At 55.2% G+C, this 13399-nt stretch overlaps 1 protein-coding gene across 1 annotated transcript in view; it reads right to left on the reverse strand.

The window, feature by feature from the left end:
* The window catches only part of UACA (uveal autoantigen with coiled-coil domains and ankyrin repeats), a 28062-nt gene extending 19877 nt beyond the window's left edge, over nt 1–8185 (reverse strand). Inside the window, exon 1 of the mRNA XM_066558859.1 lies at nt 8086–8185. Coding sequence (XP_066414956.1) covers nt 8086–8142 — 57 coding nt within the window. The 5' untranslated portion in view covers nt 8143–8185. The remainder of the gene's footprint in view (nt 1–8085) is intronic.
* Nucleotides 8186–13399: the final 5214 nt, after the last annotated feature.

The raw sequence follows: 13399 nt of genomic DNA on the forward strand, positions 1-13399 counted from the left end.
CCAGGAAAACCACTTAGACTCATCCTGGAGGACACACTCCAGAGGCTGCAAATAACCTAATAAATGGATCTTCTCAGCAGAGAATTTTTAAATCAATCGCCGATTTGGGCAAATTCTCTCTTTCCCAGTAAGTTGTGAACTGTCCCCTGGTCCCCTGTGTGGGCACCAGCCTTTGCCCCACAGCACCAACATTCCCCAAAGAAGGATCCAAGACCTCTCTGCAATTAGCATCCATGTGACAAAGCCACTCCAAAAAAGTGCAGTGACTGTGCTGTCTTCTGACCACAACCAAGTCTGTCTCCTCAGCTAAAAATGGATATTTTTGGGGGGAGAATAAATACACCTCCCAAGTGGCAGGGACAGAAAAGCCCCACTTGACCAAAATCAGTTTGGTGAGAAATGTAGGTAAGACTGTGGCTTCCAGGTGTTCATCCCAAAGGCTTTCCTTGTCTCCATCTCATCTGCCTGCAGACATTCCTCGTGTCTCCTGAGCTGCACTCACCCTGCAGCCCCTTTGTGCTGCAGATCCTCCTGAGACAGCCCTGACCACGAGATTTAGGATTGCTAAACCACACTCCCCAGCCCTGCCCAGCTCCAGCCAGGCACAGAGCAGCTTCCATGCTCCATCAGCACCGAGCAGCTTCAGGAAGCACAAACCCCAGGGATTAAACCTTCTCCAAGGCAGCTCAACCCAGAGAGCTCAAAGGCACCAACTCCAACATGCTCTTTACAGTACCTGAAGTGCATAGCCTAATTCAGAATTTTTTCCCAAAATTAAGACCAGGAACATCATCAGACCCCAGCAGTGCAGATCTCTGGAGGTGCTACATCCCTCTCCACCCCACAGACGCCTGGCCAAGGCTGACATTGCCCAGTCTGTGTTAACACACCTGTTTTCCTAAGCCCAGCCTAGCTCTGTGTCTCCACAGAGAAGAGCAGCCCACCTCCCTGCTGGGCTGGCACCAGAAGCAGCCTGGTTGCTGCAGACACACACCAGAGCAGAGACAGAACACAGACCCCCTGCTCCCCGTGCCCTCCCAGCTCTCAGCCAGTGACAAACCTCCTGAGCTGCAAGAATGGACTTCCCCAGGTACTCCTCAAGTCCAGGTGAGCTTTGAGCATCCTCCACACCCTCTGCTAAGACACTGTAAAACTTCAGAGCATGGAGGGACAGCACAAGGGGCAATGGCCTCCCACAGGAAGAGGGGAGCTTTAGGTGGCTTTGGAGGAAATTCCTCCCTGGCAGGGTGGGCAGGCCCTGGCACAGGGTGCCCAGAGCAGCTGTGGCTGCCCCTGGATCCCTGGCAGCGCCCAAGGCCAGGCTGGATGGGGTTTGGAGCACCCTGGGACAGTGGGAGGTGTCCCTGCCATGGCAGGGGTGGCACTGGATGAGCTCTCAGGTCACCTAACCCAGCCCAGAAATACCAGCAGTGACTCAAAGCAGCTCCTAAGCCCTTCACAGCGAGCTGGGATAAAGCTGTGAAAGTGAGCCCAGCTCCTGCCACCACGGGGCCAGGCTGATCCTGTCCCCAGCACAGCCCAGCAGGGACACAGCCCCTGTAATGCCATTAGTGGGTGACATAAGCCCACAGGAGAGCAGAGAGCTCTGGGGACACTGCCAGCACCAGCACAGCTCACAGGCTCTCAGTGGCCCTTCACAGAAGCCCAGGAGCAGCTGGAAGGGATTTAAATCCCATTCCATCCCACCCTGCCACGGCAGGGACACCTCCCACTGTCCCAGGTGCTGCCAGCCCCAGTGTCCAGCCTGGCCTGGGGCACTGCCAGGGATGCAGGGGCCTCACTCCCTCCCAAGGAGGAATTTCCTGCCAGAATCCAACCCAAACCACCCCTTTCAGAGCCAGGGCAGGCTCACAGTCCCCCAGGCCGCACACTTGGAGTCCCTGCTCTTTCTCCAGAGGGCAGAGTACATTTGTCATCAAACCCGACGTGGGGACAGACACACCCTGCCCTCTCAATGGCACAAAGTGACAAAGGCTTTTGAAGTGCTTTGGTTTGTTTTAAAACTGCACTGACAGAATGAAAGGTAAGTTAGATCAGAAAACTGGCTTTTAAAAATGTTTCTCTTAAAAATGTTTCCCAGGTGCAGCTTCCCCTGCAGTGCAAGGGCACTTCACCCAAACCCATCTCTCCTGAAGAATCTGGCTTACCTGGCTGAAAAAATACTGCACGTACCGGGTTAAACCCCACTGGGGCGAGCAGAAATGGCATTTTTTGTGTTTTACAAGCATATCTTACCTCCCAGGACACGTCTGTCCCCACGTGTAAAGGCTTTGGAGTGCCAGACTGCAGGAGTGAGATGTGGGTTTAGTCTGTGCAAGGGAAAACCAGACACAGGCTGAACACAGGGCTCTTGTTTCACCCTGCACCTTCCCACAGGCAGCACTTTGTGTTACCACCTCATTCACCAAAAATCCTCCAGAATAAAAAAGCCATTGAATGCCACAAAGTGGGCAAGGCTTAGCTCAAAATGGGATAAAAGCAGCAGCTCCCTTAGGCCTGCTCTGGTCTGGTATTGTGCTGAAAACACTCCTGTCAAAAAAACTCACCTGAACAGCTGTGCCTGGTGTGTTTAAATGTAACTGCAGCCTGTCATTAATGCAGGTAACAGTGTCCTAACAAACAGCTTAAAGCAGGCAGCTGCATCTCCTCATAAACATCCCTGATTTTACCCTGTTCCTCCCAAGTCAGCATGTCCCATCAAGATCAATCTATTAAGAATAAAGAAAATTCAAATCGACTTCTAGGTCAAAAAATCCTCTCAAAATGAACATTTCCCACTGCAAAGAGTGAGAGGTCCCCCACAGCAGTGCCAGCTTCTCTCTGCCAGGCTGTGCCAGGGGAAAATCCACCAGCACCAGCCACAGGAGCTCCGAGGCCACACTGGAAGTGCCAAAGGATTCTGCCTACAATCCCTGCAGGCGGCAAAGCCGGCTCAAAGAACTAAAAACAGTCCCAGTTTTGTTCTCAAACAACTTTCTCATATCTCATGGCCAACACAAAACTCCAGAACGCTTTACTGATAAAACAGCCTGAGAGTGCCAGCCTTGAGGCACAGCCTGACTTGGACACCAAGAGAAGTGACCAGAGCTGCCGGGGCTCTGCATTTCCAAACTCTGCTGAGGACACCCCTGGCACCTGGGGCCAGACTCACACACACCAGGAACATCACACCCCCCAACCTGGATAGAGGGGAGCCCTGCCAGCCCAGCTCCTGCTGCAGCCTGGCTTCACCCCACAGGGGAAATATTTCCCCTTTAAACAGGGAGAAGCAGGAGCAGGGTCAGAGTCCAGCTGCCAGTGGGAGCAGCACAGCTCCTGCCTGCCCAGGACTCCATTAGCTGGAATTTCTGAGCTCTCAGGCACGGCCCCATCGATCTGTGTGCTGCCATTCATTACAGCATCAGGAGGTGTCAGGGGGGATGAAACCTGATGTGAGTGCTGCATCCGGCACACGGGGAAGGCAACAAATCCCAGCCATGGTCAGCCAGCAGTGAGTGAGGCAAACAGGATCAGCCTCAGATGTCCCAGCATGTGCTTGCTAGCATTAATATTTAAATACTGACAAAGCACTCCGTAAGTTGCTTCCACACAAAAGGTCATGTGAACTCCAAAGAGATAAGCATAGAGCTTGTCTGTGTAATTATGTCTGCATATCAGCTCAGGATACTGAACTCCCAGGCCTGCACTGAACCTCCACTCTTTTAAATATTTTTAATTGCTACATTCCAAAGCGATAAAGCATTAACTCTCCTTTCTACAGAGCCTGAAAATTACAATGCACCTGTAAACAGGCTGCACCACAAAGCTTCTGCTGCACCACAAATTGCCAGTTGTGTTGCTTCAGCTTCACCCCACAAACAAGCTCTAATTCCACTTAACTAAATGCAAATGAATCACAAAGAGATTTTTTTTCCAAGAACAAACACATTAGCACGAGCCTGAATAAAGCTTCCTGGAACCAAACTCGCTTGAAGGAACAACCCCAGCCAGGCCAGGAGTGACATTGGAATATTACAGTGCTGTGGGTGCTTGAGGATGCCATGGCAAAGTCACCTCGGGCTGCCCCAGGGAGGGGGGACAGGACAGAGCTGCTCCAGCCAGAGCAGCAGCAGCACTGGAAAGATTCTGCTGAGGGGTCAGGGCACTGGGATCAGCCTGGCTGACAAATGGTCTGTGTCCCTGCACAGGGCAGAGTCAGGACACAGTGCCACAGAAGTCTTGTTCATGTACAAGCTCTCCTGTGCCCCCAGCAGCACCAGGATCTTCTTCTGTAAATGATCTTGAACCTTTAAAGGGTTAAAATCAGGTTATCAAGCACCTGGTTTTCACTTCACCCCTTTGGTTACAGATGTGCATTTGTCAGCACACTGGGGCTATAAATCACTGCTAACACTGATGCTGCTGATGAATTAGCAAACCCAAGCAGCATCCTTCATTCCCATGACAAAAGGGGTCAGCCCAGAGCAGGAGGTGGTACCTGCCCTCTCTGCTGCTGACAGGGCAGGAGCAGATGTTTCATGTGCATTGGGTCACCCCACACAGCTCCACTCCTGCTTTCCCAGAGGAAAACTCATCCACTTAACAGAGCTGGGCAGCATCCACAGGGAAAGGAGTGTTGACACAGCCTTAAACAAGCTCAGCTGTCACTGACTCCAGAGCTTGTTCAGATATTCATTTAATAATCACAGCTCATTATGCCAGGGCAAGAGCTCAGGTGTCCCTTTGTTCCTTGCACAATGGTTTCCGCTAATTATACGGCAGGTTTGGTTTCTCTTAATTAAACAAAACCCGGCACCACTTTTCCCAGAGGAGGAAGGATTGCTAGGAGTTTTCACGTGGTTTTGGATCTGCCCATCCCCATCACCTCCCCCAGGTGAGGACCATCAGCAGGTGATCCCCATCCCCTGCTCCAGGTGAGGACCATCATCACCTCCCCCAGGTGAGGACCATCAGCAGGTGATCCCCATCCCCTGCTCCAGGTGAGCCCCATCACCACCTCCCCCAGGTGTTCCCCATCCCCTGCTCCAGGTGAGGACCATCACCACCTCCCCCAGGTGTTCCCCATCCCCTGCTCCAGGTGAGGACCATCACCACCTCCCCCAGGTGAGGACCATCAGCAGGGGATCCCCATCACCTCCCCCAGGTGATCCCCATCACCACCTCCCCCAGGTGCCCCCTGAACCGTGGGGACCCCACTCCTGGGGCTGCAGCTCCAGCTCTGCTCAGAGCACCACCAGCAACCTCACTGGTGGTTTCCCAGTAACTCCAGGTGCTTCCCTGAATTCCAGGCTCAGCTGAGGGGATAACACACCTGAGACTGAGCAGAGCCCTCCCCAGCTGTTGCCCCAGAGTTACAGCAATAAGCAGGTGCCTTTTCCCCTGCAGAGGCCACTGTCAGAACTCTGAAGGTCCATTTGCCAAGGCCTGCCCAGAGAGGAGAGGTTTGTTTTGCAGAACAACAAACCAACCCTTCCTCAATCAGCTTCTCAAGAGAGACCAAGCAGTGAGTATCTCGTGGGTACAGACACAGTCCCCAGCTCTGCTGAAGAACACATCTCCTTGTCACAACCCAGGTCCCAAACACACATTTATGGTGCCAGGATGTACTCTGGAATCACAGAGGCACAGCAGTGGGATTGAGTACATTAATTAGATCTTTCCTGTAAATGCTGGTGGATGAGGCATCTCCTCTGACCTTCATGCCCCACAGAAGCCCACATCCAACTTTCCAGCCTGCCCTCCTGCTAATGACAGGCATTTGTCTCACTATGCAGAGCACTGAACAGGCTGCTCAGATAATTTTCCAAGCACCAGCAGCCAGCTGGAGCTAACAAAACCAGGTAATTCCACTTTCAGGTTCTGGATAACCGTGGAATTGGTCATAACCAACATGGTTTTTACTTTCTGCTGCTTTTCGTGGCTTCCCTCCATCACAAATCAGTAATAAAGCGATTCTCATCGGAAAGCACGTAACTACCACCTTCACCTGGAGGAAACCTCCCCAAAAGCAGGCTGGATTGGGTTTCTCTCCACCCTGCAGGAAACAGCGCTGGGTGGGGAGAGGAGAGGGGGATGAGGTTTCCCATAGAGGCAGCTCTTGTGCACTCCTTTCACACGGGATCTCTGAAGCTGCCGCTGGCAGGGATCCCACCCACCTCCCCTCCTTCCCAGCAGAACAGAGCCCAGCTTCATCCCAAACACCCACACACCCACACGGGTCTGTCCCCCACAGAGAAGATTAAAAGCTGCTGCTATTAGATGGAGACAGTGGAGCGATCACACAACCCAGCTAGGTAATAAACAGGGGAAGTAAGTTTACTATGGAGAAAAATCCCTGTTTTCACAGGATCTCGCTGAAAGGAATTTCCCTTCGTGTATTTCAGAGTAGCTTCAGCTCTCGAAGGCATTAAGACTGCTCAAACCTCCTCTGAAGAGAGGGTTTATTGGAAGTGAAAAATCTCCATGTCTATTCAAAACCAAACACAGGTGCTGCCAGTCTTTGTTTGAATGTAATTACTGGGCTAATTTGAGAATAACAAACAGCTCTAAAGTACGGGACAGCTAATGAACACAGAGCAGCGCCAGCCCACGCATGACAAATCCTCATAACAGGCTCATGAATCACCGCTGAGCTCCGTGGATCCTGGGAGCTGTCATCAGCCGGGGGAGCAGCTCCAGCTCCTCCCCACGAGCTCTGTCCAGGTAACATCCTCAGAGCAGGATTTTACAGATAGCCACTATCTCAAGGGACGGCTGATAAAATCCAGCGCCTCGCATTCACCTCCCTGTCCCGCTATTCCCCGGAGCCAGCGGCGAGCTCAGCAGAGGAGCACAGGGACGGCTCAGGATGGGGAAGCATTTACCGGGCAGGCACAATTAAAGATGGGGAAGCATTTACCGGGCAGGCACAATTAAAGATGATTTACCGCGCCAACAGTTTCCAAACACGGCTTTCTCCACTTACAAAGACCTCCTCCGTGAACAAAAGTCATCCGCGGGGATGAATGAAGTGAAAATAAAGACCGATAAAGCCGGTTAAAGGCAGCTAAAGCCAGCCTAAATTTTGGAAGCCGGACAGAAGGGACAGAGGTGCATTTCCAGAGGTTCTGCCTGCCCTGTTCTGCCTGGTTCGGCTCGGCATTCCAGAGGGGATGACCGGCAATCACAGCCGCACGCTCACCAGCTTCCTGCCCACTTTCCGAGCAATTCCTCCATCAGAAGCGCTCCGATTTCACCACGTCAATTCCTAGCACGGAACCCGCTCCTGCCCGTGCCCCGCGCACGGACCGAGCGAGCCCCGCGGCGGCCCCGCACCGGCTCCCCAAGGTTTTTGGGGGAAAAATTGTTAATTTGTGCTGGAGCCAGGAGGCAGCGGACGGGCACAGGGAACCGGAGCGAGAGGCGGGGGGCGGCTCGGGGCCGCTCAGCCCCGCTCCTCCAGCCCCGAGCAGCGCCCCGAGCTCGGATCCGGGCTCTCCCTGCCCCGCGTTACCGCGGCTCCCCGAGCTCTCCGCTCCCCGTGAAGTCCCCGTTCCCCGGGGGAGCCGGCATCCTCCGCGCTCTGCCCCTCCGTGCTCCGGGCTCTGCGCCCCGAGAGCCGGACCCTCCAAATACCGGGACCCCCGAGCTCTGCGCCCCAAGAGCCGGACCGGACCCTTCGTTCTCCGCCCCTCCAAATACCGGGACCCCCGAGCTCTGCGCCCCAAGAGCCGGACCGGACCCTTCGTTCTCCGCCCCTCCAAATACCGGGACTCCCGTGCTCTGCGCCCCAAGAGCCGGACCGGACCCTCCGTTCTCCATCCGTCCAAACCCCGGGACCCCCGAGCTCTGCGTCCCAAGAGCCGGACCGGACTCTCCGTTCTCCGCCCCTCCAAATACCGGGACCCCCGTGCTCTGCCCCAGCCCAGAAACGGGACCTCCCCGTGCTCTGCCCCGCCGGGACCCCCGTGCCCTGCCCCAGCCCAGGAAACGGGACCTCCCCGTGCTCTGCCCCGCCGGGATCTCCGTACTCTGCCGCACCCCAGGACCCCCCAGCCAGGCGGGGGGCCGTGCCCCGGCACCCACCGCGCTGCCCCCGATGACCGCTTCGTGCTTCTTCAGCCGGGACTTGAGGCTCTTCATGGCGCGGCCGCGGGCGGGGGGCGCGCACCGCACCGGCCCCGTCGCGCTCCCGCCGCCGCCGCCACGGCCGGGACGCGCCGGCCCCGCCCCGCTCGCCCGCGCCGCAGCCAATGGCCGCCCGCCCTCGCGGGCGCTGCGGCCAATCAGCGAGCGGGGCGGAGGGGAGGGACTTCCTCGTGGTGGAGGGGTGCTGGCAGCGCGGAGCCGCCCGGCCGGCAGGGGGCGCGCTGCGGGCGGGGCAAGCGCGCGGCGGGCGAGGCGGCGCTCTGGCCCGGGGCGGCCCCTCAGGGCACCACAGAGAGGGCGCGGCTGCGGCTCCTGGGGTTCTGGGATAACCGCCGGGAAAAGAGCCGGGAAAAGAGCTGTACCTGGTGTACCTGGTGCCGGGGGGACTCTGTCCCTCCAAGTACAGAGCTCCCGGCGGCTGAGAAGGAAGCTCAGAGCCCTGCCGCTCACCTGCTCACTGGACCAATGGCCGCCGTGCAAACAGTCTGCAATAAACACGACCTGTGTGCACAAAGGAATGAAGGGGTCACGCAGCAGAGGCCCGAGCTGGGCATAGGCGGCGGTTTAAACAACACAATGAACTCCAGCCTTGGCGTGAGCATGTCCGAGTTTGAGTTCAGTTCTGCTTGTCCCAACTCTTATTTACTGTCCCCTTCTCACCCCATCTTCCCCACAGCCCCATCACACTGCACTGATGACAGAAGGTTTTAAAGCTTATCTAAGATTTATTTAATTACAGCCCATGGGTTGGGTTTAAGACCTTGCTTATTAGAGCTGGAACGGGGCTGTTTGATCAATGGATCTCTAATATAAGCAAGGCTGGAGGTAAATGTCAGTGCCTTTTAATCAATCTGGCCCAGCCCTGTTCAAACACTTGGGTTACTCCATAGGTGGCCTGTTCAGAAGGAAAGACAACGGTGCTGTTAAAAATGAGCTCATTTTGTGCACAGCGGGGTGGCCGGGGAATCCAGCGAGCTCCGGAATGGAAACCTTCCCCTGGGCACTCTGACCCCTATCCCACATGGATTAATCCCAGATTTGGGCTCTCTGGAGACTCACTGTGTATGCCCCAAACACCATTTAAAGTTTGTGGTGTTTTTCTCCCTGAAGAGCCATGTTTCAGGCAGCATCTGTCACCAACATTACTCCAGCATGTCCTGGAGCAGAAGCCGCAGCTCCGGACACCTCTCACCAAAAGTTTACCAAAAGTTTCACCTTCACAAAAATATTGTCACATTCTCAGGGCCAAGCTAACAGCAGTTGCTTTCCCCTTTTCCCACCAAATCTGTGCTGTTTAAAGGAAGCTCCTTCTGAGTCATTCCACTTCGAGGGAAAGCAGAATCTTAAAAATAACTCCTTGCTCTCGAGTCAGTGCCGAGAAGCTGCACGGAGCAGTTCCAAGTGCTCGGCCAATTCCAGCGCCGATCCCTGTCCCCTGATAATCACACACATCCCACATGTGTGTGCCATGCCCCAGCCAGTTGAGCCATGGCTCTGCTGAGGGATCACACTGAGAGGACGGCACTGAGAGGGTGGCACTGAGAGGGTGGCACTGAGAGGGTGGCACCCAGCCTTGGGACCCAGCCGTGTCCCACTGGAGCCCATCCCAGGGCAGCGTGTCCCGGGCACACTGCAGTTCTCTCTGGCCAGCTCAGGGCAGGGTAGAGCCTTCAGCCCGAGCAGCTGGAGCAGAACCTTCCCGTTTTCCCCTGCTGTCAAAGCAGGAAGTTCCCTATCTGAACACCATCTCCCAGCCCGATGTGTCAGCGCCAGGACAAGATGTTTCACGTTGAGTTTCTGGAGCCTGACTTGCTGGTGTGAGTGGCAGCCCCGGGAGCCCAGCTAACCAGCCTCACCTCACAGTCCCCAGGCCAGGCCGGGCTGTTCCAGTGCAGTCCAGGCAGATTCCACGTCTGGCCCTTCCCTGACCACACTGCCAGGACTGTTCCCTCATTCTGGACACTTCTGCAGGCTTTTTCTCCAGACTTCTCACTTTGCTCTTCAAATTAATTCAGGCTGCTGCTGTTAAGATTATTGGCGTTCAGTTCCCACTACATCACCCCTCTGCACGCCCCATCCCCTCTAGATGATTAGCTAGAATGATTTATCATGGAATCATAAAATTCTGGAGTGCTCTGGATTGGAAGGGACCTTAAAGGCCATCCAGTTCCAGCCCCTGCCAGGAGCAGGGACAGCTTCCACAGACCAGGTTGCTCCAAGCTGCTTTTTTGTTTCTGCTCCCTGATTTTGTCTCGCTCTTGCCATCACTCCATTCCTGGTTCTTGGCTCCTGTCCCTCATTGTCTGGCCAGACGTTCTCCCAGCTCTCTTGGAAGTGAGACGAGCTGGGACAAGCCAGCCCGCTGTGGTTTGTGTTCCCAGTGCGTGGGCACCAGGAGCAGAGCACAACCTGAGGCTGGTGAGATAAGGTCACCTCGTGCTTTCCAAACAGAAACCTGCGGAGCTCCTGCTGGAGATCTGTTCCCTGCTCTGCCCAGCTCCATGCCTTCTCTGTCTGCGATTTTCCCCTTCAGAGCACAGGTTTCCTTGGAGCAGTGGCTGACGCTGCACATCCCCGTGCACTGACTCAGGGCCTGGTGGATGCTGTGCCTCAGCAGTTCCGTGAGCAGACCGGGGCTGGCGTCTGAGCTCGCCGAGCAGCTTATGCAGATCCCAAACCATCACCCTGTGTCTGCTCAAAGCTCATCTTTGTGACAACCATCGCTTACAGCAGCACGACAAAGGGGAGATTTATCCCCACAATGTTTGCCTGATAAGTGCCGAGTTAATGGCACACGAAATGTGCTGGCTGGTCCTCTGCAGGCCTGGGATCTAATTAATTTCTGGCAAGTCCCCCTGAAATAGAAGCGGTGCTGGCCTGCACATGTAGCAGTCGAGACCAACTAATTGGAGCCAAACTGTAGAGCGAGGCAGGAGGAAGGAATTGCTGCAGCACGGTGGGATTTCCAGAGTTACAGTGCCAGAGCCTGTGTTTCTGTGCCAGTGGAAGAGCATTTGTGCCATTCTCCTACCCCAGCCAGAGCCCAGAGAGCTTTTGAATCAGTCATCAAGTCACAGAGCTAGGTGGTCACACACTCCACAAAATGAGGTGGTACCAAGCCCATATCCATAGGGATGTGACTCCAGGACTCCACCTGAGCTCAGTGACACCATCCTGCAGCCACACAGGAGCTGGGGAGCCCCCTCTGCACACGCCATGGCCACATCTGTCCCCAAAAAGAGCTCAGCAAGCTCTGGCTCTCAGCAGTTTCATACAACAGAGAGGCAGATCAGTGTGAATATATTCCACTTCTCCAGGGGGTTCATTTATCAATCAATTTGTAACAGGACATAAAAATCAAACCCCAGCACGACTGAAAGGGAAACACGCTCCTGGCTTTTTATTTCCACCTGGGTCATTAAATTACCCAGCCACCTCCTGCATCACTTGCTGCCTTAATCATGCGGATAAATTAATCCCCATGCCAGGCACACACAGAGAGGAGAATATAATTTCATCTCCCTTTGCTCTTGAGCCCGGGAAGAGTCCCAGTCTCCACTGCAAGGATAGAGGGGCCTTGTTGCCATGGGGTGCAGCGTCCCCAGCAGGACACGTGTCTGTCTGGTGTCCCTCAGAGCCGGGTCCCAGGGTCACACCAGGGACATCCCAGCAGCAGCAATGGCCACATGGGCAGGAGCACGCACACGGTCACTGCCGGGCCCTGGAGCCTGGCTGACTCCCACCTTCCCCAGGGCAGCTCCTGCCCATCCCCAGGTGTGGCAGCCAGGTGTGCACAAACCTGCACCGCTGGATGGGGAGGGGACACGGCCCCAGCGATGCACAGACAAGCGGTGGGAAGGTTTAACAACACATAGCCAAAGCAAACCAGTGTCCAAGCTCCAGGGAATTATATCTATGGAATTATAGAATTGTTAAGGCTCAAAAAGACCTCTAAGTTCATCAAGTCCAGTTGTCAACCATGCAGCACCACCATGTTCAGCACTGAACCTCTTCCTTGAAAGTCGTAGCCAAGTGGTTTTTTGAACACTTCCAGGGACGATGACTTCACCACTTCCCTGGGCAGCCTCTTCCAAAGCTTGGTAAAACCCTTTCAGTGAAGAAATTTTTCTCAATATCCAGCCTAAACCTCTGCTGGCACAACCTGAGGCTGTTTGCCCTTATCCTGTGGGCTGTTCCCTGGGAGAAGAGCCCGACGCCACATCACTACCACCCCCTTTCTTCTCACTCCTTTCACCCCTGTTTTGTCCTGGGCTCCCAGAAAGGGAGGAGGAAGGGAACGTGTTTAGACGGCAACCTGCGCTCAGCGGTGTTTGCACACTGAGCTCTGAGCCCGCCTGGCCCGAGGCCGAGCTGGGGAAAAACAAAGCGTGTGCCAACCTCTCGGGAGAGCTTGGCTGCTGTCCCTGGCTGCTCGCGGCTGCCACAGAGCAGTGCCCGACGGGCACAGGCAGCGCTCGCCCTGTGCCCAGAGCCAGCGTGTGCACGAACCGTGCCTGGCAGGAGCTCCTGGGAGCCGCGGTGCGCGGCCGGCAGGGCAGCGCTGGCGGCGGGAGCAGCTGGGCAACGGCTCCCAGGGCTGTTCCTCAGGCCACAAGTGGGTGTAGAAACCAGGGCTGCTGCCTGCTGCCGAGAGAGCCAAGAGAACACGCTGTCCTGAGGATTGTAACACATCCCCAAAGAAGAAAACGCCCCAAAGGAAGGGAATCTGTTTTGGCAGCAGAAGAGGGTAGAGTTCAGGTTGTGGATGAAGACTGAAAACAGCTCCTCAGTTTTTCCCCACTCACATGCGCTTTCAGGGGAGTGGTGAATTTAGTTTTCTGAACTGCAGTAAACTCTTGTTCCAGATGCCGGGAGAAAGTTTTGGAATGCCACTGGGGAAGGTGTACAGTGAAGGCATCTTTCCTTGGAGCTCCAAGCCTTGCTGAGCACCTCAGCTGCTGAGAGGAAGCAAATTCACTCTCAAGGGACAGCCAGCAAGCCCGTGTTCACTTCGGTGGCAGTATCTGTGTGGTAAATGGTGTTAATTAAGCAGCACATTCCAGCAAGCGTAAGGGAGCTGAGTTCCCAAGTGAACCGAGGGCAGCATGTCCCACACAGACTGAATGAACTGTGCCGTGGTGCTCTGGTCACACCCGAGGGTGGGAATAGAATTAGAAACAGAAATGAGTGCAAGGGACAGAGCAAAAGCTTCTGACGTTCCCATCAGGGCATTGCTGCCAATAGGTTCTGG

This window comes from Molothrus aeneus, chromosome 13 (genome assembly GCF_037042795.1).
Source record: "Molothrus aeneus isolate 106 chromosome 13, BPBGC_Maene_1.0, whole genome shotgun sequence".
NCBI classification, from domain to species: domain Eukaryota; kingdom Metazoa; phylum Chordata; class Aves; order Passeriformes; family Icteridae; genus Molothrus; species Molothrus aeneus.